Source organism: Opisthocomus hoazin, chromosome 2 (assembly GCF_030867145.1).
Source record: "Opisthocomus hoazin isolate bOpiHoa1 chromosome 2, bOpiHoa1.hap1, whole genome shotgun sequence".
In the NCBI taxonomy this organism is placed as follows: Eukaryota; Metazoa; Chordata; class Aves; order Opisthocomiformes; family Opisthocomidae; genus Opisthocomus; species Opisthocomus hoazin.
The window spans coordinates 41,417,218-41,443,112 of NC_134415.1; the positions used below are offsets into that span (position 1 = coordinate 41,417,218).

At 38.2% G+C, this 25,895-nt stretch overlaps 1 protein-coding gene across 5 annotated transcripts in view; it reads left to right on the plus strand.

Annotated features, from left to right (window-relative positions):
• The window catches only part of WDPCP (WD repeat containing planar cell polarity effector), a 155,868-nt gene that overhangs the window by 81,013 nt on the left and 48,960 nt on the right, over positions 1–25,895 (plus strand). For all 5 annotated transcript variants that reach the window (XM_075413344.1, XM_075413345.1, XM_075413343.1 and 2 more), the window contains 3 exons: positions 2,058–2,667; positions 5,974–6,162; positions 8,729–8,852. In XM_075413344.1, coding sequence (XP_075269459.1) covers positions 2,058–2,667; positions 5,974–6,162; positions 8,729–8,852 — 923 coding nt within the window. The remainder of the gene's footprint in view (positions 1–2,057; positions 2,668–5,973; positions 6,163–8,728; positions 8,853–25,895) is intronic.

Consider the following 25,895-nt stretch of genomic DNA (forward strand, 5'->3'; position numbering starts at 1 on the left):
AAATCAAGAGTCCCAGAGGGCCTCAAGGCTCATTTTGCTGAAGTTATGGAAGCTTTGAAGACTTGCTTGGGCAAGATTTGTGTTTCACATATTTGAAAGGCAGCTACCTGGGTCTCTATACATGCTCTTAGGGAAAACTGCAGACTTCACCTTGACTTTATTTGGGGTTAGAGAGCTCTGTGGTCACAGTAATCCTTTGTCCACAATAACTTCTTTTACGGGTTTCCTTGCTATGCAATTTAGCACCCTAATAAGCTACACATTTCAGCAGTTTTAACATCTGCGTAGTAGCCACTGCACATTTTGTGGGCATAAATGACTAGTTGCAGAGGCGAAGTCATTGGTGAGAGGATGGTGGAGGTGAGAAAGTGTTTTTCAGACTATATAAGTAATGTTTTATTTCCTCTTTGGTACATATTTTCATTGATCACTACTCTGTTGAAATTGGTTTACCTGGTTTTCACAAGTTGGATGCATTGGCTTCTGTATAAGATGTTTGATCATGAAGTGGTTCTTTGCATGTCCCTAACTACTCACCTTAAAGTAGGTAAGACTTTTGTATTAACCAGTATCTGGTTTGCAGCCACAGAATCGCAGTAATCTTTCTTTCTTTTGAATAAGAAGCTCTTTTGCTGACAAAATAAGTAAACTACCAGAACAAAACATCCTAATCAGTCTGATTAACAGCCAGAATAACTTGTTTATAAGTTCATCAGTTGCTTCTGCAGTAACGGGTGGTATGCAAAAAAAAAAAATTCTGAATTTCTTATTCTCCTCCTTTGCAGGATGAAAGGCTAAATTATATGTTCAGTGGGTCTTGTGATCTGTGGAAATAAAATTTAAACTGCTTGAACATTATGTGTGCATTTCTGTTGTCAACCTGAAATTTCCAGATTTCCTCCCTCACCCTCTGCCTTTTAATCGTATTTGTTACCCCTTTCTGTGTAAATGGTACTTGCATACCACCTGGACTCAAAAGAAGGGGCTTCCAAAATTAGTGGCAGGTCAGAGCTTTAGTTTATAGTGTGAAGAATGGTGTGGGTATACCTGAGGGGTGGAGTTTGGCTCAGTTTGACATTTTCCTTTCACTCTTTATTTCTGCATGAACAAACACCAGTAAGTTTCTGACTGACTTCCACTACTCTTGTTCTTCTAGAGACACTGATTTTCTCTCTGAGAAATAGCTTTTCATAAGCTAGTTTGTAACTTATTTACAGCTGTTATTTCACCGTCAGCTTCCCTGCTCAAAACACCTCTCGCTCAAACCCATATATTACAGGACATGAATCTTCATTGGTCTCCACTGTTGCCTCCATCACTTTATGGTACTTCCCATGTTTCCACACTACAAATTCTTGCTCTTTGCCAGCTGCTGACTTTGTATCATAATCTGCCTTTGTGTTCTTCTTCCAGTTCATTCAGCCTTCAAGTACCCCTAAATGGTCCCCTTTTCTGCTATCACTAATCTATTTATTCTGCATCTAAAGCTATATGGCATCAAAAAACAACTACCACTTACTCATAGGTGTACTCATACTCTACTCATTTGACAATGTATAGTATATATTGTTTAAACATGCCATTGTTTCTGCAACTACAGTGTAGTATTTTCTGTTACCATGGCCCAGAGCAAATGATCAAAAATCCTCTACATGTGATGCTCAGAGTAACCTATTATAAAATTTTCTAGAAATTTTTTGATTTCTACCCCACTTCACTTGTGGATAATCAGTTACTCTTTTATATCAGTCAGCTGCTCATTTGTCCTCTTACCAACATGGTTAGGACCATCTCCACTTTTATTTCATATTCTGCTAACCTATTATATACTCTGAGCTAATAAATATAGCTCAAACTATATTGCAGCATTTTTTAATCAAAGGAATTAACCTTTAGAAGTTAAACCAGTAGATTTTACAGCTCCATTTCTAAAATGTGTATTTGTTTTAGCTTACTGACCCATGAGAAAGTGTATTTGCAACAGTCTATTTTTTAAATCATCAAAGTAAGACTAAACTGTTGCAAATGACTACCAAAACATTTTGGATTTTTTTCAGGTTCTAAGTTACGTCCGTACAGAATGGGATCCACTCGATGCTAGCTTCAGCACTAATCAGCCTTATCAGGTTTACACAGTAGAGCACTCCATCTCCACAGACAAAGAGCCCATGGCTGACAGCTGTGTCTACAAGTGTGTTGGGAAAAAAGTCCAGTGTGCTGCAGTCACCAGAATACCACTACGATCCAGGGCCATCAGCTGTTGCAGAGATGTTACAGAAGACAAACTAGTCCTGGGTTGTGAAGATTCGTCAATAATTCTGTATGAAGCCTACAACAAAGTGACTCTGTTCCACCAAGCAAAACTGTTGCCTGCTTTAATAACCTACCACCCTTCCGGAGCCGTATTCATGGTTGGCAGCTCTCAAGGGGAGCTGCAACTTTTTGACACGGCACTGTCCCCAATTAAAATTCAGCTTTTATCACAAGACTATTCACCTGAGGCAACTCTGCAATTCAGTAAACACTTTGACGTGCCTAGCAGCCTCATTCAGATCCAGTGGGCTGCTTCTCAGTTTGGATCTGCCAGCACTGACGGCACAGATATTCATGATCTTTTGTTGGTTAGATTTGACAAAGGACCCTTAGGAGTACTTCACTTTAAACTTGGTAAGTTACTAAGCAAATCTGTTGAACCTTGAGCTCTCAAGGAAACATCTGTATCGCACGTGTTTTATGTAGTTTGAAACCAACACCCTCATTTTAGATATATGGGACCATAGCCTTAAAAGCACACAGTTTCAATGATATCTGAAGATATGAACCAAGGAGTTATGTTTTGCAGCTACTTAGTATCTTTTCATGTGGGGTCTGACAGAATAGGATCCTTATCTGTCGTTGGATCAGGGTCCCATTATGTTCCCTGCTACTCTAATAAAGCATAACAATTTCTCATGTTGAAGATTCTTTTATTCTGTATTTTAGGAATTGTATTCATTCTGTAGTAATACCCCTAACAAACTAAAAAAAGCTATTTTTAATAGTAGGATAATAATGCTATTTTCTTTCCTAAATTATTTTTTGTGTGCATAATACAATTGTCCTTGCCATTATAATGTATATTTGTCCCAGTGTTGTGTTCTTCCTGACTTCAGTACATGAAGTTACACCATTTCTTTCCTTGAAGACTGTTCACACGAGAAGGAAGGTTTTCATAATCTTCAGAGAAGTTTGGTCTCTCAATTAATTTGCCAGGAGTTGTGAATAAAAGAAGAAGTAATAATACTAATTTTAGAATTTATATAGCACTTCTCATTTTAAGTGTAAGGAGACTTTAAGACAGTAAAACCATAACTGTATTCATTTTACAAACAGAATGACAAGAAGCATTAAAGGAAAGCTAAGAGGCTTCCCGAGAGTTACACAACAAGTCAGTGGCTAAACCAAGAATAAAACCCCTGCAGTTGCTCATCAGTGAGAACTGTATTCATTCTATTCAAGTCAGGCAAGTTACAGTGGTGCAGACCCACTGTGAGAGCTAAAAAAACAATCATGCTTAAATCTTCGGACTACCAAGCCAGTGTTTCAGCAGGGCAGACAGCCATGTCAAATATATTCATCCTGGAAAATTTCAGCATTATGCCCATTGTCTGTCCAAGGACACAGGATTGCCTTTGTAGATCTTTGCAGGAGTTTTTTATCATTCTCTTGCATAAAGCTATTGAGATTAGGAAGAAGCCTTTTTTTTAAGAAAAAACTAGGTGGCAGTAAGGTTTGAAAATCTGCTTTATTTCTTTACTGATTGAGACATGCATGTGCTTTTGTGGGGAAAAACCCTGTCTAAAAGTACTGCAGACCTAAACATTTGAAAGACTGAATTTAAAAAATTTAACTAAGTATGCCACTGCAAAAAGGTAAATTAATATAATACAATGTTAGCAGCAACCGTGTTGGATTAGTTTATAGTAGTATAGTTTTAAAAGCGCTGATCCAGATTATTAGTTATCCAAAAATACTATTCAAAAATTGTTTACAAGTATCATTTCTTTTGAGATAATTCAGCTGCATTTTCAGTGACAGGTTTAATAGTTGCGGAGTACCCTAGAACGCTAATTATAACAGCTATTTGATGTTTTTGTGCTTGTTGGCCATTATAAAAACACCTCTAAATTACTTCTTACCTGTCAAGCAGAAGGCACTCTACTCACATCTACCTTGCTTTTCTTCAGTCCTCCCTTGTGGGCTTTTCTCACAACAGCTTTCCAGAAAGCACAGCTTTCCTCTTCCTATCTTTAGCACATTTATGTTCTTATGAAGGCAAGCAGGCTCTCAGTGCAGGGATTTAGAGGCCTTTCATGCTAATTGCAAGCTTGTAAACTTAATTGGACTGTCTCCCTGGGCATCGTTCCTAAATCAATTAGGCAGTGAGTTGGCTGTCACCTCTTTTTCCCAAGAAAAAGCTGCGTTGCAGCTTCTTATGGTTGATGTCAACCCAGATGTTGGATAATGCCAAACGGGGTACTGGTGCCAGTGGTTCGCCATTGCTGGCCTTGAAAGACATTTTAAATATACTACTATATTTAATTTAATTAGCATGTAAAGAAGTATTTTCATTTTCACTTAGTGATTAATTTGAAGATTGCCTAGCTTATGTAATACTGTAAAAACACTAAATATTTAAGAAGAATAAACTCTACAGTAACAATTAGATATTATCACACATACACAGGTTAAACATGGCTATTACACAGTATAATGTCCATAGGCTTTAATATATATAAATGTGAAGTGAAATACAATAGACAACCATGTCTTTTCTTTAATAACACTATAAAACTAAAGTGTTACTGTGTTACAAAAAATAAACATGTAAGGTTTTTTCCCCAAAGCATCAGAACTGTATATGCAAGTTTTCAGAAGGTTATTTGTCCTTGAGCTACAGTTGGAAGTTTTCTTTTTTTTTTTTCTTTCCTCAAATCTTATTTTACATCACAAACAAACCCTCAGAGTGAAAAAGTTCTTCCTCATGTTCAGATGGAACTTCCTATGCTTCAGTTTGTGCCCGTTGCCCCTTGTCCTGTCTCTGGGCACCACTGGAAAGAGTTTGGCCCCATCCTTCTGACACCCACCCTTGAGATATTTATAAGCATTTATGAGGTCCCCTTGCAGCCTTCTCTTCTTCAGGCTGAACAAGCCCAGCTCCCTCAGCCTTTCCTCATAGGAGAGATGCTCCAGTCCCCTCATCATCCCCGTAGCCCTCCGCTGGACTCTCTCCAGTAGCTCCTCATGTTTCCTGAACTGGGGAGCCCAGAACTGGACATAGTACTCCAGATGGAGCCCTGGAACAGGCTGCCCAGGGAGGCTGTGGAGTCTCCTTCTCTGGAGATGTTCAAGACCTGCCTGAACAAGGTCCTGTGCAGCCTGCTGTAGGTCACCCTGCTTTGGCAGGGGGGTTGGACTAGTTGACCCACAGAGGTCCCTTCCAACCCCGAACCTTCTGTGATTCAAAACTACATTTATGAAAATTTTGTGAGGTCTGTTTTCTATATATCAGGTCTGCTTTTCTCTGTTACCAGACTTTTTCCTCAGGCATCATATGGCTTTAATTGAAATTCAGTTTACTCCCTTTCTCATCAGAAGAAATCTCCAATAAAATAACGATAAACTGGGAATAATCTTTTTCTACCGTGTTTAAAACAAACTTAATTACGTGATGTTGTTACTAATAGGTATTTGCCACATTCATTTAACCTCTGTATGTGAAGTTCACTGATGGTTTTTCTCTGCTGCCCAAAGCACCCTCAGTCTGAATATACCAAGATAATGAGAAGCTATCTCACACAAAAATTTAGTAGTGAAACACATAACTTAAACTTTCTAACCAACGGCAATTATTTTTAACTGTGCTGAGTAGTTGTCAGCTACTGTTATACATACTTATAACACTGTCTTTGTTTTTAATATTTCCTGTAAAAGGTGTGATCACACGAGGACAGCTGGGCCTTGTGGAAATCATCCACCAGTACATTCTTTACGATGAGATTCATGAGGCAGTTAATGTCCTGAACACTATGAATTGGAACACGATGGGTCGTCAGTGTTACATATGCTTGAGTGCCATTGTCAATCACCTTCTTAAACAAAAGCTTACACCAGACAGAGAAGGTAAGGGACTGACTGTATTTTTAATGTATGTTTGTGGTGTCTTTGGAATTCATATGTGGATTATGCCAATATATTTATTGACTTTATTAAGAAGACAATAGTGAGAATCCATGCAGTCAGCCAGATTATGATAATCCATAATCAAATGTGATATGTAGACAAATAATTTCAATAAAATCTGGATCAATGTGTTGATTGCATTTTAGTTCATTTGTATCAATAGTGATACTAAAATAATGCATATTTCAACATATATGGTATAGGCATGACTTCATATATATAGCACTATCTTATATGTGCTGTAACTTTATTGCATTACATAAATCTAGCTTACGTTATAGACCAATGTTAGTTAATACAGGATTCGCATGTTTGTTATATATCATACTGAGATAGCACCAGCTTAAGGAGGGATGTTCTCCTGCAACGGGGACAAGAGATTTTAGTATGGTTTTTAAGGTGCTTTTGAAGGGTCATTCTTTCATTACAAGATCCAAAGGCTTTGAATACACTATCCTCTGCTGCCTCCTTTAGGATTATAGCATTTGTCCTCACTGTAATCTTCTGGCCCCCTGCAGTAGTAGCTGGGTTCCCTCACAAGAAATGATGAATTTTAGGTTCAGCCTCGTCTCTGCTGAAGCCTGGTGTGATGCCTTCCTCTTGATTTGCTGTCTATCTTGAAACTCAATGGACTTCAAGATTTGAAGTGCCTTGATTTAGTGAAGGTGTTATCCTCCAGTCTAGCAGGCAGACAGCTGGGGACCAGGCATCTTTTGTGGCAAGAAAGAATACTTAGGATTCTGGTGTGTTTGATGATAGAAAAACTCCAAGGCGTCCTACATTGCTGCCAAGCCATCAGCCATCCCATTTTGGGGATCTGATTAAAGAAGTCTCTGCATTGCAAACATAGCGTATCAATGCTAAATAAAACAAGCTTTTAAAAGGACCCATGAAAAGGGCTGGTTTTCAAACTCCTGTAAAAATATGCACATTATAAATAGATGTCTGTGTGTTTCCCCCCATGCAGCTCCCTAACACTGTTTACAGCAGACGGAATTTCATTCTGTCCAGGAGTTATTCTATATGAATCTAACAAATTTGGCATGGTAATTTGTTTTCTTTTTTATTAGCAAAACCCTGTGGGGCCTTTTATTTAAAGCAATGGGGCAGTTATCTTTGAGATCTTTATTCTGCCTTCAACATCAAGCTGGGCTATCTAATGAATCTATAAATGTGCTAGTAGTTACTGATATTCCATTTATGTTGAAATATTTCAGAAGTACAAAATATGCTGTCAAGAAAACAGCAATGGCAAGAGAATATGCCTTGTTTTTGCAAAGATACTGCTGTATTGAATTTTAATCTAAATTGACTGCTGCTTTGAAAGAAAATACCTTTAAAGTTCAACTTATCTTACTGTCTAGATTTAAGATAACGCAAAACCTAATTTACTAACAGTTTGCCTGTGTTCCTAACATAGTACTATTAAGCACATTTAGTGCTATCAGGCCTAATAAAATGTAACTATGCTTGGGAATAAAGAACCATTATCACTAAATACAGAAATGGCTAGTTCAAACAAACATTAATAACAGTAAATCAATGAGATTTTGTCTGCCTAATGAGACAATAGGTTATATTTTGCTTTTAAAGCCCATGCAAAATTCTGATTAGCAGTAGCAGTTTGCATATTCACTGTGAAAGGAGAACCTATATAGCAAATACGCAGCAAATTCTCCCTGTTCTGCCTTTAAGGACTTACAATACTTGTTAACTCTCAAGCAGAAGTCACATAGCATAAATATTATTGATCATTAAATTTCCTTTCAGCTAAGTATGTGGGACACAAACATATACTGTGTATTTTCTCGTATTATTTATAATTTTGTATTAAAAACATGTAGAAAAATGCCTAAGAGCTCCAGCTGTGGAGTACAGCAGTCAAAAAGTATTTAAAGTGGAGAGAACTTCTGTAACAAAGGGTTTTATTTTATTGATTACAAGGGGGGTTATCCTGTTTCCCACCACTACACGCTGTAGGAAAGACAAACCCTTCGGGCTTCTAGACCCTTTTATTTAGAGTTTTTAAAGAACTGTTGGCTGAGGGGGGTTCCTTAGACCTCAAGGCCATCGCATGAAGGGTTCTGTCACCCACTGGCCTCACACATTAATCTCTGAAAAACTGAACTTCCTTATTGTTTGCCTAAGAGGACAAAGATGATTAGAGTTAATTGAGAGTTGATCTCTACTGGACAAACGTGTTCAAACTGTGTTACTCTTATGAGTCACTTTTAATTGTACGCTGCTGGTAAGAATTTGATATATTATAGACTTCTTCATCCTTTTGACAGCTTTTGTTGCTCAAAGTCATTGTCAGCTCTGCCTCAAAGTGAAACTTTATATGCACATTTGTGTTTGTACAATGTCATATTTTAATTTCATCTGTCCTGCAACAACATCACATTTCATCAGTGTTTGAGGAATTTGACTGACTGCAAACATGAGCAACCTGTTGTAATTGAAACAGTTTCACTTGTTTCATTGCTGCTGTGTTTGAACTCCACAGCACAGCTTGAGGCAAGCCTTGGAACCTTTTATGCTCCGACAAGACCACTCTTGGATACAACTGTGCTGGAGTACAGGGACCCAATCAGCAGATATGCAAGAAGGTTCTTCCACCACCTGCTCAGGTGAATGACAGTTTCAACTTCTATCAACTTAAAATTAGTTGCATATTTCAATAACTGCCTACTTTAATGTGGTTAACATTTTCAAAGAGGACCACCCCTGAAAAAAATGCATTCATTGTTACTGTTTGTTTAACTTGCACTTCGTTCCTTTCAAGTACAGTATTGCAGACAAAATGCTATTCGGAGCTCTTCTATCATCAGTACACTTAAAATGAATCACCCTTTCCCTTTTAGCTTGATAGAAAAAAGATACCATGCTTCTGAGAGATTTATATTCACCAACTGCTTGCAGATTAATTACCGAAATAGCTTACAAACTTGGAGGAAACACTGAATTTAAATAAATCATAGAATCATAGAATTGGTAAGGTTGGAAAAGACCTCCAAGATCATCAAATCCAACTGTCAACCCAACACCACCATGCCTGCTAAACCATGTCCTGAAATGCAATATTTACATGCTTTTTGAACATCTCCAGGGATGGTGACTCAGCCACTTCCCTGGGCAGCCCGTTCCAATGTCTGACCACTCTTTCAGTAAAGAAGTTTTTCCTAATATCTAACCTAAACCTCAGCTGGCGCAACTTGAGGCCATTTCCTCTCGTCCTATTGCTAGTTACTTGGGAGAAGAGACCAACACCCGCCTCACTACAACCTCCTTTCAGGTAGTTGTAGAGAACAAAAAAGGTCTCCCCTCAGCTTCCTCTTCTCCAGACTAAACAGCCCCAGCTCCCTCAGCCGCTCCTCATAAGACTTGTTCTCTAGATGAAAATGCAAATGAACATGCTAAAATGCAAATGAACAGTGCATGGTCCAAGACATTTTGTCTTTGCACCATTGAAATCTGAGCATTTTGTTATTCTCATCCTCAAAGTTCTCATACAGAAATGCATATCCCAGTAATTTTCAGTGAATTTTCAGTACCATTAAGATAAGAGGAGAAAATGAAATGTTGCATTTGTCTGTAAATTATATGACATTAGAAGTGTCATAATACCAAATTCAGCTAGAATTTATAGTACAATGGTTTATTGCTATATTTTTTCCTTTCTAATAAATTAATAGCCTAAATATCAGTCAGTTGTAAGTATCAAGATATCAGCTGATGTAAATATCAGCAGTTTAACCTGTTCATGTGTTCAACCACAAATAAAGCTGAAACATTCCCTATGAGAATTATCCAGTGAGTGAAAATACGGAGAAATTACCTTCTGAATGATACGGTGTTTATAACACCTTGTTAAGGAGTGTAGGTGGACGTAGTGAGAAGACTTGCAATGCACCCTTTTTCAGTGATTCATCCAGATTATATACATTGTCTGCATATGCAAAGCTAGGAACTGCAAGTTACTTTTAAAGTACAGTTTGTGCTTCTTTCAAATCTTAAAGAAAAATATTTTATACTGTCTTCTGCAGTTTGAACCTGATTAGGATCATCTTTCTGCTAAACAGGTCCATTCCAATGGGGAAATTATTCTAAGTAGAAGAATGCTCCAAATATCTGCATAATATGCAGCAGCCTCTGACTGGAGTTTTCTTAATAGATGTGGCCACAATAGTGGGTACAAACTCTGCTTTTGCCTTTCTCCTGGAAACCAACAGGGAAGATCTGTTGCTGCAGTGGCCACCTGTAGTGGCTGTGGGCCAGTTGCCTATAGAGGACAGATGCGGAAAGAATGCCTCAGAGATTGCTGAGGGGTGTTAAATATAGTGCTCTTACATCTGCAAGGGAAAGGTGTATTCCCTCTGACTCAGGATTTGCTTCCAAATGCTAGCAGGCATGCAGAGGCATGGGGCCCTGGCGAAGCTTTCCTCCCTTGGGGCTGCTGTACACAGCTGAAGCACTGACTCAGTCCCCCTAGCAAACAAGAAATTCACTGTCAGAATGCTGCCTGGACAGTGTGGGGCACAGACAGGAGGTGTGTGGGAGAGTCTCCCCGTGTCTTTTACCTGCACTGTACAGCAGCCCTTGAACAACCTACTGTTGCGGCAGTTTTTGGAACAAATGTGTGTTATTTTGCTGTTTCCCTATTGTTAAAGGGATTTGTATTCAACTGAATCAAAGTGATAGGATCATGTGATTTCTGCAGAACAGATGGTAATGCTTAAAGCTTATCTGAGAAGACATAATCTAAGTACAAAATGAAATGTTCAAAAATGGGAGATTTATCCGATAAAAAGCAAGGAAATGGTGTTCAGAGCTGATCTTTATTGTATTAAAGTGCCTGTGCCTTAATTGGTGTTTATTTCCTTTTAGATGTTTTCTTAAGTGACTAGAATTATCTGAATGTAGGCTAAGCAGAGAGTACTACAGATTTGTTGGAGGAATGGCAAGCCATGGTTCTGGGTGAGAGCATGCCATCTAGGCGCAATGCGATATCTAGGAGAATCATAGGAAGGCACAATGCTCACTAGTTCTTTCAAGCACGTGAAAGTTGCAGCTGCTGCTATTACATCCGTCTGTGAGGAGCCAGCAAGGCAAGCCACTTCTGCCAGCCTGCATTTACAACTGTAGGTTCAGAACAGGAGGAAAAGTGAGGAGAGAGTTATGCTCTTGCCTTTTCAGGTCACAATATTATGCCCATGAGGACAATGAAAATGGAATAGTCCTCCCACTACCTGTTTGTCAGAGGCAGCAACTGTATCTGGGTGTCAGGAAGGCTACATTTTAAGTCAGTTATACAGTCTCTGTCTCAACCTTTGTTCTATGGTTTATTCACTTTTTCACCGATATTCATTTAGCACTAAATACTTGCAGGCTAGTTACAAATAGTTAATGAATCTCTTTGGAGTGAATTTGTGATACCGCGCATGTGTCTGCATGACCAAACAAGAAGACTTGAATGCAGATGCATTGTAAACTGTCAATGCCAACTTGATGCTGCATTAGGGGACATTGGTTGATCTCTTGTGAGCATGAGGAGACCAAAGCAAAGTGATCGCTTTGTACCCTGTTGCAGCAAGAAGTAGAGGAAACGTAGCACTGCCTAAATTATGTGTTCTATAAGTATGGCTGATATTCAAAATATAGTTTTTGGGGTAGAGTAGGGCCTTCCACAATTCCTTTGGACTTCAGAGAAAGCGAGCGTGTGCACAGAAATTAAATCTAGGAGGATAAGGAGCTAAAACACACAGGCAAAAGCTCAGAAGTGGGATAGGAAGAGTGACGAAAGTGTCATTAGGAGGATGAGTAGAAGACAAGGAATTGGGGCAAAGGAGTAAAGGCAGAGGTGGGGACACAGAGAGTCCTGCAAAAGGGCAGAGTGGGAGTCCAGAGCGAAATGGGGGAAAACGGCTTGGGATATGTGTGGAGGGCTATCGAGGAGAGAGACGCTTAAGGAATGGACAGGGAAGGGTGGAGTCTTTCATACAAAATAAAAACATTAAAACACTGAAATGTTTCTAGATCTAAATCTGAAAAATGTTCATGTAAACAAAAGTTTTCACCCCCCTCTCCAGCTTACTTTTGAATGCCCCACCAATCTGCCTTAAGCCTTTTCTAGAAGGACCCACTCTTGGGAGAGAAATATTAATTCCTTCTACATGCTGAGACAATCTTTGACCTGCCTGCTGAGTCTGCCAAAAAGGTGCCAGTTATTGTTGTACTTTTTAAGATGTGAGTGTCTGCATTTACTAGAATTGAGAAATACAGTTACCTTTTCAGAAAGGCTATCCTCACCTGGTAATAATCATGTGCCAATGATTTTAATCTTTACTGTAGGCTGAAAGGTTGTATATCCAATTGCAAATAACAAGAGACATCGATTTTCACATTATCAGTGAGATTATAGGCTAACTCTTTTTCTACCATGAAAGAGATCAGTTTTGAGAAAATGTTGAACACTGTGATGGTGGGTTCCCTCGTGTAGGTATTGGACACTTTAGAAAGAAGATGCTCCGTCATTACTGGCTGTATTGCAAGAATGGGTTAGAAAATGGTGCTACAACCTAAGATGGGCCAAGGAACACTGTCAGCATGATTGAAACAGATCGCAATGAGGAGGAAGGAAAATGCCTTGCCACATATTTGACACAGCCATGCTATATGTATCCATCATTATAAAAGCTAAATTCTTAAATTTGCAAACCATGCAGCACTTTCAGCTTCCACAAAAGTAGAAGCTTAGAGCTTTGCAGGTATAGGCCCTGAATATAGAATATGGAAAACCTCCAAACACAGGCGTTCAGTATAAAAAAATCAAAATTAAAGGCCTCTTAATTATATACCAGCGATCCATTACAACACTATTTATGGAATGAATAATTATTTTCACTTTAAATTCTTATCTATAATTAAAAAATACAGGAACTGAATTACAAGCGTAGAAATGTATCGTAGGTGTTCCTTGCCACTTGAGTAGCACTCTGGTATTTTATTATGATGTCACTACTTATAATAATATAATGCATTATATCATTATGTAAAATGTTGAGCAGAGGTGGATTTATTAGGAAGCCTTGGGCAGTTGTAACCTTCTTGCCCCCACCCTTTTGTTGAGCACTGCCTACTAAGTGTATTTGTGTAATGGGGGAGTGGCTGCACAACCTCCTGCCTCTGTATAGCAGCCTCATCTAGCCATGTACAGAGCATGGAATGGGATGGAATAGTTTTTCACTCATTAACTATGGCATCGCTGACTCATGGCTTTGCTTCAGTCTGATCAAGCGTGCATAAATTGTACTTGTGTTTTCTAATGCATGAAATTATCTTGGTTTTTTGACACACACACAGGCACAAACACAGACCTGCTCTGTTTTGTTCAAATTTCTCTGTCTCTCTCAGAGAGACAGTGAGAAAGTAACATAGCATGAGCTGGAGGTAAAGGCTGGGCTGGAAAGTGAAGTCTGAAATGCAGCTCAGGAGTTGTAGAATTAGAATGCAGCTGCTGTGCCCTTTTCTCCTTTGTAATTCTGTTCTTGTTTTTGTGAGTACACGGTTTAAAGATCTTTTTTGCCTGTCTTTTTTAACATGGAAAAATTCTAAAATTCAAAACTAACTGGACCTTTCCATATGGTAATTCCATTAAGAGAATGTCATTGGTTTTTTTTTTCACATAGTACAAATATATTTCCCTACAAAGCAAAGCTCTGTTGTAAATAACAAGGTAGTGCATTTGCTTCTTTTAGAAGCAAAGTGCAGCTCTGATCACATTCACTGGTAGAATTTTGGATGGATTCATGAAAGATCCTCCTTTGTCTGAATCCAAAAATGAAAACCTCCACCATGTTTTTACTGTTACTGTTTTTACTCCTTCACAAATCTTGTCAAAAGTGTTGTATACTCTTCCCAGTGTTCAATGTAAGATGCTACTGGGTAAACGCAAAGAAGAATTTATCTACATGTTGGGCAGAACATTCATGAAGTGGTATGACTTCACACACAGAACTTGATAGAGCTCCTTTGTAAATAAACACTCATAAAGGAGATGAGAAAGTAGGTTGTCATTAGCATCAGGGGAGATCTGCTTCCAGCCAGTACTGATTTTCATGAATCACTTCACTGTTCAAGAGTTCTGAAGGGTACTGCTATACTACTTGACGTGATGCCTTGACACAGTCAGTTATCACTTAAGTCCAAGACAGCCTTTGAAAAGCTAAAATAAAGCTCTTTCGCCCTGCAGGTACATCACTTATGCAGTACTAACTACCCCTTAGTAAGCAGGTTCCTGTATCACTACACTGCAATCTGCAAAGTAGATATTCACTGAGTATTCCATCCTAAATAGGACCCTAAATCAAAGGTGAAAAAATGCCTCAACTCCATAGGAATAGTTCCCAATCCCATCTGCTGCCAGCAGTATGGAACTGAGGGACAGAGTGAGCAAATAGCTTTTACGACCCTTTTTAAGAGCATCCTAAAAGTAGAATCTATAATTATATTGGTACATAGTGTGTCACAAAATATGTATAAACATTAATGATGACATGGTTCAGGACTAAGAATGTCTTTTATATTCATAAGGTAACCTATTAGGCATTAAATTATGCCTTCAGATAAAATGACCACTGATGTCAGTCAGGTTCTCTATGGTGGCCACATGAACAGAATTCATCTCTATGGGAGTAAGTTCAGTAGCAGCATTCTGACTAAAGTAGCACCTTCTGGAGAGGTCTTTGAAGAGTCATTTTTGTCATCTTGTGAAAACGATCAAAACCAAAGGTTTTCATATTACCACAGCACTGATAAATGAGAATTTCAGTTGCTGTGATGGAACTGCACATTAAAAGATTCCCCTGGTCATGCTTCTTGACCTGTTTTAGAAACAAGAAATAAAGGCACCTATTTAATAGAACTAGATTATTTTTGCAGTTAAAGAGATGAAGTATCTCAGGAAAAGTTTATAATATCTTTGCTTCAGTCCTATGTTGCTAATGATTTTTTTTTCTTAAACCAGCTGCACAACAGTTTTCAATTTTAGTCAGATGCTTTGATGCCACAGGAATGGCTCCAGGATTTAATTCTCTAGTGGTGATTACAATGTAAGAAATATTGAGCAAAATACTGAGGCGAGGGGGGAAACAAATAACGTGATGTAATTGCTTGAGAATAAAATCTCATGAAGATAAACCACAAGAAATCTCTGTTAGAGATTTGGTCAAGATTTTCTGCTGAACCAAATGGGAGACATTGCTTGGGGCATGGGAAAAATGGCCCCTGCCACACACAACAGTAGTCCCAGAGCTGCTCTGGCTTCTGTGGAGCCATTTCCCACAGCTGCCAACAGGTGGCTCTTTGGTGGCCCAGAGCGCCGTAAGTCCTCCAGTTCCCTGCTACGTCCCCACCCATGGGACTGCACGAGAAAAAAGGAACACAGAATAGCTACACTGGACTAGTGTTCTTTGTGCCAGGGCTATTCCCACATGCTGGTTAATCTGACTTTGATATTGCTACTTTTAGAAGCTGAGCCCACATAGAGACCATTGTTTTGTTGTGTTGTGTAACTGATAATCTGCCTTCATAGGGTGGCTTTTTCCTGCTGTACCAGCTGTGCAATTCACCTGAAATCTGAGGAGCTTTGGGCATACATTGAGTGCGGAAACAACACAGATATACCATATTCATAGACAAAAACTCAAGAATAAGTTCTTAACAACATGTCTCCACGCCTGAGCAGCTGCAGTAAGTCAGCCTCAGCTTTCCTTTGCAGGTCATCAGTTACTCCCTCCCCATCAACTCTACCTAGTCACTAATGGTAACTCCTTCTGGAGTGACACTTGAAAAATCTCATCTTGAGATCCTGACCAAGAACCTAATTTTAAGATGTTGTGGGTTTGTGGTTTTTTTCCTTGCAGTCTTTCCAGATTGATTAATATGTCATCTCTTTACCTTTTCTCCATTTATCTTCAGAGTCTTCCTAAGCCCCACCATTACACTTCACATTTCTGTATGTGGACTATCTGACAATATTCTGTCTTGAGCTCAGCTCATCAGATCAGAACAGAACGTGGCTTGGCAATCTGTAATCCATTTGTTGTGTGCAAAAAATGGTTTGTTTTCCTCCCTGAAGAGCTTTGTTTTTCTGACTTTTCTCCCACTTCCATCCAGAACCGTCTAGGAAGGGCTAATTGAATAGTCAGGCAGCCCTAGGCTTCCTATCTTCAAATGCAGAGCTCCCTTTAATGGTTCTTCAGAACCAAAGAGCCTGCTAAGGAAAGGATACCATAAGTAAAATTTAGAACAAATGTCAGCAGTAGTCAATTGTCCAATAACTAGATGTAGTGTCTTGGGGGTGCATCTCACCTCTCTTGACTTAATGATGTAGAATTTAGATGTCCTACACACTCATTTGGGCTTCCTCTGTAGTTAGTATAAAGACAAGGGCACCCAAAGGATAAGTAATCCCATTGAGGGGAGATGTCTAAGATAAGCATGAAGAATCAAACGTTAGTGCCTATCCCTATCAATTAACTATAAAGGGAGCCTACCTGATTAGCTTAAATTAGCCATGTAAAGGTGAGCTGACTGAAGATAAATGAAATGATTTGCACTGTAAATGTCTAGCTCCTGTATCATATTATTACTGGCCAGTTAACAGAAAGAACTTAGATGTTCAGATATAGTGTCTGTAATAGAAGGAGAGGCACAAAGACTAGCAAAAATATCTGAAGATAGGTTTACAGAAAGACACAAAAAAGCCGATAGGCATGCATATCTCTTTAAAAATCCCTTTTTGACCAGTTGGCCAGGATAAGAGAGGATGGGAATGTTCTTAGTTTACACTGAGAAGTGTTGAACTATCAGTAAAAGAGGTTATACTACAGATAGATAACCAGAAACATATGACCAGCACTAGATAAAATTCATCAAGAGTTTCTACAGGTAGTCAAGCATAAAATAGCTGAAATACACGCTGTGGTGTATAACCTCCTATTTAGAATGACCTTTGAACCTGAGGACAGGAACGTGGAAAATACTATGACAGTTTTCAAAACACAGACTGGAGAGACCTTGAAGAACTGTAGCTCTGTCCGTACCAGTGAAATTAGTAGAAACTATATAAAAAAAATTGTGAACATACAGACAAATACGTTATATTGGGGGAGAGTCAGCAGGATTTCTGTAAAGGCAAGTCATGTCTCAAAACTCCAAATTCTTTGATGTCAGCAGTCATGTCAGTAATGGACGTCCAGCAGCTACTGATGAAAGTTTGACCATTGAAGACCTTTTTGGAAGGTCTCCCACCAAAATGTCTTAAAGAAACTAAGATACCACAGGGTAAGAGGGAAGGTCCTCTTTCATAGATAAGCAGTTCATTAAAAGGTAAGAAACAGAGTAAATGGTCAGTTGTCAATGGAGGTCGCCAATGGAAATTATAAGTATAGCAGATCTATACTCATAAGCAGCCTGGCAAAAGAGCAAATAGTGAGGTGCCAGCATTTGCTAATGATACTAAATTATTAAAACTAGTAAAGATAGGGCCTGCTGTGAAGAACAGCAAAAGGGCTTCACAGGGCTCAGTGACATAGTGTCAAAATTGAAGATAAATGTAAATGAATTCAAAATGAAGACATGGCAGGGGGTGACTCCTAACTTCATGTATAAAATGGTGGAGTTTGAGCTTACCATTAGAAGAAGAATTTGGTCTTATAACTCTACAGCTACAAAATAGTCAGTTCAGTGTATAGCACAAGTCCAAAAAGCAAATTGGATGCCAGGAATTCTTAGAAAAGGAATAGACAACAAAACAGTGAGCTTCAGTTCACCTGAATTTTGTGTGTAGTTTTGGAGTCCTATAATCTGTAAAAGGATATATTAGAACTCAAAAAGCTTTAGGAAGGGCAGCCAGGATGATTGAAGGCATGAAATAGCTTTAGTGAAAGGAATGACTGAGTAGACTAGAATTCCTCAAGGAGGAGGCAACTAAGATAGAGATCTATTAAATTGTGAGTGTTAGGGAGAAAGAACACAGTAAAGACTGCTCACTGCTTCTTCTAATACAAAAACTAGGGGTCATGAAGTGAAGCTAACACATGGCAGTCTCAAAATGCAGTGATTCTTCAAGTAACGTATAATTAAAATATGAAGCTCCTTACCACAGGATGTTGTAGATGATAAAATTGTATATGAGTTGAAAGGTAAGGTTCAGGGAAGAGAAATTCACTGAGGTATACCAACATAGAAACCATCTCTGGCTCAGCAAATCCCTGGACCGCAAATTGTTGGAGACTAGAAGACTACTCAAGTAAGTATCACCATATGCTTGCCCTGTTCTTATATTTTTTCCTAGGCGCCTAACTGTTGGCGAAGTGTTAGGTTAGATGCACCTTCAGCCTGAGCAAATGGTCATTCTTACGTTTTATGTCTTTGTACATGATGCTGCGCAGAAAAAGCATAAAATACTCACTAGTTTTCCATTTCCTCCCTCAAAAATGTGCCGAAATTTGTATGATCAAAGTTCTAGAGAATTTCTTGTCTGGCTCTTCTGTGGCTGTATTTGTTGTAGTGGAGTTCTTATATGTGGGAGTTTTATGAGCATTACCACTACATTATTTTATTATAAAGAAATAATATTGGCTATTGACACATCCAGGTAGAAAGAGTAAATACTGCAATAGACCTGTAACTCAACAATTGATTCAAAATTTGGCCCTGCACCATGGCTTTGTAATTAAATATTTATCTTTAGGCAGCCAGCTTTAGAAAATAATGAGCTAATATATTTTCATTGAGAAATCTTAGCACTAAAACCCCACATCTTACCCAGTGTCAGGCATGAGGGAAAATTGGCCCTGTACCTCATGGAAAGTGAAGGTGGAAAAGGGCCTGTTCATCTTCACTTTAATACAGAATTTCCATCTGCTGCAGTTTGAAATTGCAGAGATACCACACATATACAATAGGGATTTATTATAGAGGCAGCAACTCATCCTTAACCGTAGTGATGATACTGGCCCTCTGTTATAGAGCTGTCTTTGGTGTATAGACATGCCGATATGCTTGCTCAATAAAATCTAGCTTTCAAGACATACTGTTAAGTATACATGATCACTAGAGTGAGAGGGATAAAGCTGGAAAAGAAGAAAAGCAGAAATGAATTAATGCAATAAAGGCTAGGATTTAACAGACAGGGTTGAGCAAAATAAGTGTGGAACAACAGGTGTCACTGACTCTTATCAGCATTTTTAATTAACATCTGTTTTTAGCCCAGAGTACTTTGGAAGAGTATGTTGGAGTGTGTCTGTATTTAAAGATAAAGATAGACTGTTGAGAAGTTACTAAGTAGTAAGCGGTTGGGGGAATGGAGAGGTTTGGGTGTGGGGGGGGAGACTGTGTTGGCTGGGTGGGTGTTAGTTGCGGCTTAGAGAAACCTGAAGGAAAGCCACTATGATAAAATTGCAAGGTAGGAAAATATTGCTATGGCAACAAAATATCATCTCTTAAAGGAAAATGAGTATGAAAAAGGAAATAGTGTGGGAAATTCAAAGGAAGTACACATTACAAGAGAAAAGACCGAATCTAGTTTAAAAAGAAATAAACCATCATAGTCTCGATTTATATAATAATGATTTATAATAGTAATAAGTTGCTGTTCCCTAGACTTTTGTAGCACCTGCTGTTGAAAATCTCAGAACACTTGACTGACATGAAAGAATTACGCTAGACAGTAGGATAATGTTGCTGTTGCTCCCAACAGTCATCCTCTTCAATGGCTAACCCCTATTGACCAGCATCGCATGGGAAAAGTGGGACATAAACGTTCGCAGAATCACGATCTGTTAACTAAGGTTTTTTTGGTCTAGACATAAGACAGTTTTATAGTTTTAAACTAGTGCTATTTTATAGTTAATTGAGCAAAGGTCAACAAATAAATGATGCAGCTTTCTTACAGCTAAAACTACTATGTTTTCTAGAATATCTCATACATCTAGACTATTTCATACTAAATATGTATTTTAAAAGTTTAAATGATGTCTTCTTACTAAACTTCATTCAAAAATCAAGTTGTTTCACTTGAGTATCTGACTCAAAAAATGCCTGAACAGCTTTTCTATGAACATAGAAAGTCTGTTCTGAGAAGAAGCATGTATGTTTAACATAGAGACATCTGAACTATTTCTCACAAGAATACATGTAGGTCTCCTAGAGCAGAATATCATCATAAAATATAGGAGTCACATGGTAAGAACTTTTTGGGGGTTGGGGGGGTGGGAACATCTTCAAGATTCACAGCCAGTTACAGCCCTCAAGGGCTTTCTCTGGCCAGAGAGTCATACTGTCTGGCTCCCCTTATTAGCTTTCTCTTTCCTCCTATTTTTTAAATTTGGTTGGTTTGTTTGTTTTCTTTCTTCATACCAGAGGGTACACTGTGATGTGAAGGGCACTTGGTTCTACACCCAACAATCTATAGGAGACTTCCTTCAGTTCAGAGATACGTAATTTGACAGTATAGTTCAAGTAACAGAGATATTAGGTGACTTGAGATATTTGTGCCCATCTCAGATTTTCTCATGGTCATTCACTAACCTTTACTTGAGACCTGTTTGTGTATAACCTTTGACAGGTTCCGTAAGGGACTGATGTTTAAACAAGTCACTCAGGCCCCAAATGCAGCACTTAACATGCCCATATTTAGGGCCCATGGAAAATTATAGGTCATAAACCCATACATTAATGCTTTGCTAAATTTGGGCCTGAAGGGATGTATAGATTATACCTGGACAACCTTTAGAGCTTCTGCATCTGAAATACAATTTAGAAGATTATCCCCTTGACTCACATACATAAAGACCCAGTGGCTGTTTCTCCATTAGCCTTTGGTGTGCTCTGCAGCACTTTCTCCTTGTCAGTATGAGAGTATCTTAGAAGGCAAGGAGGTTGTGGAACCCCCTGGGAGGTTTGTGTATCCTGTTCTAAAGAGCTCATAATCTAAAAATCTAGTAGCATAATAGCATGAGGTGGGCAAAATAATACCACTAGCATCTCAGAGGTCATAACTTACCAATGCATCCACTGATCCTTCTGTCAGTTCCCTACTAACTTAGAGAATCATTGATGAATCTCAGCCAACTTTACAGAGGGTAGAAATCTCAGAAATGAGCAAATTCCTGACAGTTTTGTGAAAATCAGCAACCAGTTAGGGTTAAACAGGATGTAGGAGGTTATCTCCATCCCCAAAACTACAGCTAAAGTTCAGCAGATACATGTTCTGCCAGTCGAGACATGTACTGCTTAACACCAAACACAGTCTACATTGCCTCTTCCTCAAATCGTTGTTGGGAGGGAGCTGAGTATACCCTGCTGGGAGAAGGACAGTCTGGAGGGTATTTTGGCAGGGCACACAGCGAACAGGTGGAGTTACTGTGCCGAGGCCTTTGTAAGGAGGGAGCATAGCAAAGAGTACTGTTGATTAGTTTTCTGCTCGCAGAATATTTTCTTCTACAAAACAGCAGTTATGGTTTAAATTTCTGATTGTGATACATGAAACTTCTGGTAAGCCTTTGCACTTACATCAGTGTTTAAATAGTCTAGCTGCAGTAAACTAATACCCAGCAATTAATTGATTTTTGCAAAACAAGATCAGTAGTATTGGGGATTTCCAGACAGTTCATTATCCTAACAAGTAATAAAAGATGATGAAGTAAATTCAAAGATTTTGAGACTGAGAGTCCCCCAAATCATGACATTCTGAAACAGAAACTTACAGTTTGGGGAGAAAGGGAAACATAGGTTCTTTGGAGAGTTTCTGGTCTTCAGGCTGCATTCAGTGGTCTGATTTTCTCTACAACTATCATATGTAAAAGAGGGTGTCCTCCTGAACTCATTAAGGTAAAATGGTATCAGTTGTTGGTTGACTTTTGTTTAAAGTGGTTTGTTTTTTTTTTAATGAAATGTAAGATCTTGGTGTATTTATTCTTCTCCAGAATTTCTAAGTAAAGTGAGAGTTTTTCAGCATTTGCTATGAAGTGCAGCATAGAAGACTTTGACTAATAATATATTTTATATATTAAAGGTTACATAGCAACCTATATCTTCAGAATTTACTGAAATTTTACTTTAAAATATTTCCTTGAAGGTTAATAGAATTTCAGGGTTGCTATTTTAAGGATATGCTGAAGTTATACCATCTGTACCTGACTTCATTATACATCAATATTTTCACATGAAATATGTAAGAGCTTAAGCCCTGGACTCAGATTTTTTTAAATGGGCTCTGAAGCTGTATTCTGAAATACAGCTATGTGTCTAAATCAGTGGTATTATGTTCAAAAGTTGGTTGAAAACCAATCTGTCCCCATTTAAATCAACCACTTAGCACCCTAGCCACACACTTTTTACATTCTTTAACCTGATAGTCTCTAATTATTGTGGCTCAGGATTCCATTGAAATGGGGTACAGAGTCATTTTACAGATGTCATTCTTTATTTTAATATTGTCTAATTTAAAAGGAAAACATTTCAGATAATAACATTTTTTGAGGAAAAAAAACCATGAAAACCATTTCTGTTCCAAAAATTGCTGATATGAGAACTTATGGAAAACAGCTCCTTTTATGAATAATTATTATTATTGTGTTTAAGAAATGGGCAAGATGCCTAGACACTGAATGAAAGAATGAGCTATTAAATTGAAATATTAAATGAAATAACTGAATTAAAAGTGATCATGTAAACCCTGCAGTAAGTGTTAGGAGCTGTAGCTGATGGAACATATTTTCATCATCTGTTTTGTGTGCTTAAATACAATTGCTTGATGTAAGTAAACACTTGATTGATATTCTGAATACTTTAAAATCTGCATATGCATCACAGAATACTGAACAATTAAAACTTAATTTCAGTGTAGTTTGATTACATGTAAATTATTTCAATATTCATTTTTTTCCTGTTCTGTTTGCTCAGTGCATATTTAGTATTCATTTTTTGAATGCATATCACCCTTGATTGGACTGTGAGATGAGGAGGACTCTGAAATTTCTTCCATTAAAAAGGATTGCCTTATAAATATTATTTGTGCCACAGCTCTTCCCCTGCAGATTATTTTCTAAATGTTGTGTACCCTTATGGAAGACAAGGAAAAAAAAACTGCTGCAGCCCTCCTTTATCAGCCCAGCACAAGGAATATGCTTACATGGTCGATGGGCATGTCTAAGAAGGCTTGTTGGTTGTAACTAGTCCCTAAAGAAATGTTTCCATCTTTTCTGCACTATATTTCTCCCTTGCCTGCATGAGCTGTCTCTCTCTTCCCTTCCACCTCCCTCCACATGATTTTTTTTTCTGGTTCCTGGACTTTTTATGAGATGTTTTAATAGTATGGAGAAATTTTACGAATATTTTTAAGTTGACCATTTTCAGCCTGAAAAATGTATCTCTATCTTTAAGTGACCACATTCAATTGAGGTGTTGTGGAATACAGGTGACAAAATTCTGCCTTTTGACATATTTATGGAACCTCTCATAAAAACTAAAGAGACTTCCTTTCACTTCTTCCCAGCCCCCAATCCATGCACATAGTTTTGATCTACAGTATTTAAAATCACCTTATTTCTGAACATCCAGGAGGAGGAAACCCTGGGCGTTTAGTTCTCTTTTTATTTATTTAGGTGAAAACCAACAATAGCCTATGTGAAGTTAATAGATAAAAATGTATTTTTTTAAATTTCTTGTATATTTATTTTAAAATAAAATGCTTTCCTGGCATCTTTTCAGTTAAGTCCCATTCTCAAAATAGAAGCAGTTAGCAGGTCTGCCAGTCCACTATGGGAGGCAGGTCTGGATTTTTCTCTGCTTCGACCATTTTTGACCCGCATGACCCTTGTTGTATCACTCACATTTCCCCTTTGTTTCCTTGTCCATGCAACAGATGTACTAATAGCCATCTTTTAAAATTTTTGTAGGATAGATAGAAAGGTTGCCTAAGTGCATATAAAAACAATATTATTTTATTATATGAGAAATTGAACTTAATATTGTATGTGCTAAACAGCTTGCAGGGGAATGGTTTCCAGTCTGTGCTATATAGTTAATCGCAGTTGGAGAGTTTTAATCTTGAAGGTCATATTTCTGTTGGTGGTCACTTTGACCAAACAAGTCACTGAACTTCATGGTTTACAGGAAGATTTCCTTATCTCTCTGTTTCAAGAGACATATAAGTCTTGATTGCTGGAGTTATTGTGAAGCAAGCAATAAGTAACAAAGTGGAGGGAGGGGTGGGAAGACACTTCAAGACCCTGTAGATGCCATTTTAGAAAGCAAATATCATACCTTGTGATTGTAGCACAAGAACAAAAGGCAAGGTGTTGTGCTTGGGTTTTTTTTTTGTTTATTTGAGGAGCTGATAAACTGTAAGTGAAGTGTGCTAAGAGTAGAGGTCTATCCATGACAAAACATGCTTATAAAACAGGCATGATTAGCTTGAGGTGTCTCTCATGCTATACAGGATTCTCTCAAATCTTTCCTGTAGAATAAAAACAGCACAACTTCCATGCCAAAGATACGTAAAACAACAAGTATCGCCTAGCAAAGCTAGTTTAAAAAAACCTGGACATTCTTGACTGAAGTAATGCAAACTCGTCACTTTTGTTTGAAACCTCCACCTTATTTTAAAGCAATTCCATTTACAATAATTTTTGAAGTATCTGTGATTGTTATTTCCAGCTCTCTTAATTTGTGAAAAGCATTTCTTGGATGGCCTTTTTCCCCCCCTTCATTTTCCTCAGTACAGATCTGAAAATAATGAGCTAACTTCACAGTTTTATGAATAGGGGCCATAACGAGACTGAAGTGTGTATGTTGATTAAAGGAAAAAAAAAGTCTTTGTGAAACAGCAAAGAACTGACAGCTTTAAGGCCATGATTCCATTCTGCGGGTCAATCAAATGAAAAAGTTAATGTACATTTTTTGGTTGCAGGCATTTTTGCCTTGGCTAAAGCAAATGTAATTCAAATAGTCTGTATAATCGTAACTTCAGAAAAACAAAATAATGATGCACACATTCTTTTTAGCTAGTTGTATAGCCGGTTTCTGTTCAGTTTCCAATTTCACATCTAAGTACTAAGAATGTATATTTAATCCATAATTGAAAAGAAAAATGTGTCAGAAAAAGATATATGTGATAGCAATTCAAGATACACATATTTTAACATGTACTTATTTGTCTTAATTAAAGCATAGCTTCAGAAGCAGCATTACAATGCAATACATTTTAATGGAAAATCCTTCATAGAAAGCACGTTGAAAAGCTTCAGATACATAGATATGCATGATAAAAACAGTGGTGCACTGCCTGTTCCCCAGTGATCAAGAGGTTAACCTTAATTCATCTCTTCCCCTCCCTTAAACAGGTTCTGTGAGGAGGGCTGCAAATTAGTGCTTGGAAGACACAGCAGGGAGATTAGCTTTAGGGAGGAAAGGGCTCCCCACTCCAGCTCTTAGGAACCTCACCTGGAGAGTGCGTTTCCTTTCCTACTTAAGCTAACGTATTACACCTTCTTGTCACAAATGTTATTCCTTGAGGAGAAGTCCTCCTCTGCTCTATCTTGCAATTTGCTGAATCATTCCAAGTGTGCGGTAGAGGAGAAGACGGCAATAAGGCTACAGCAAGA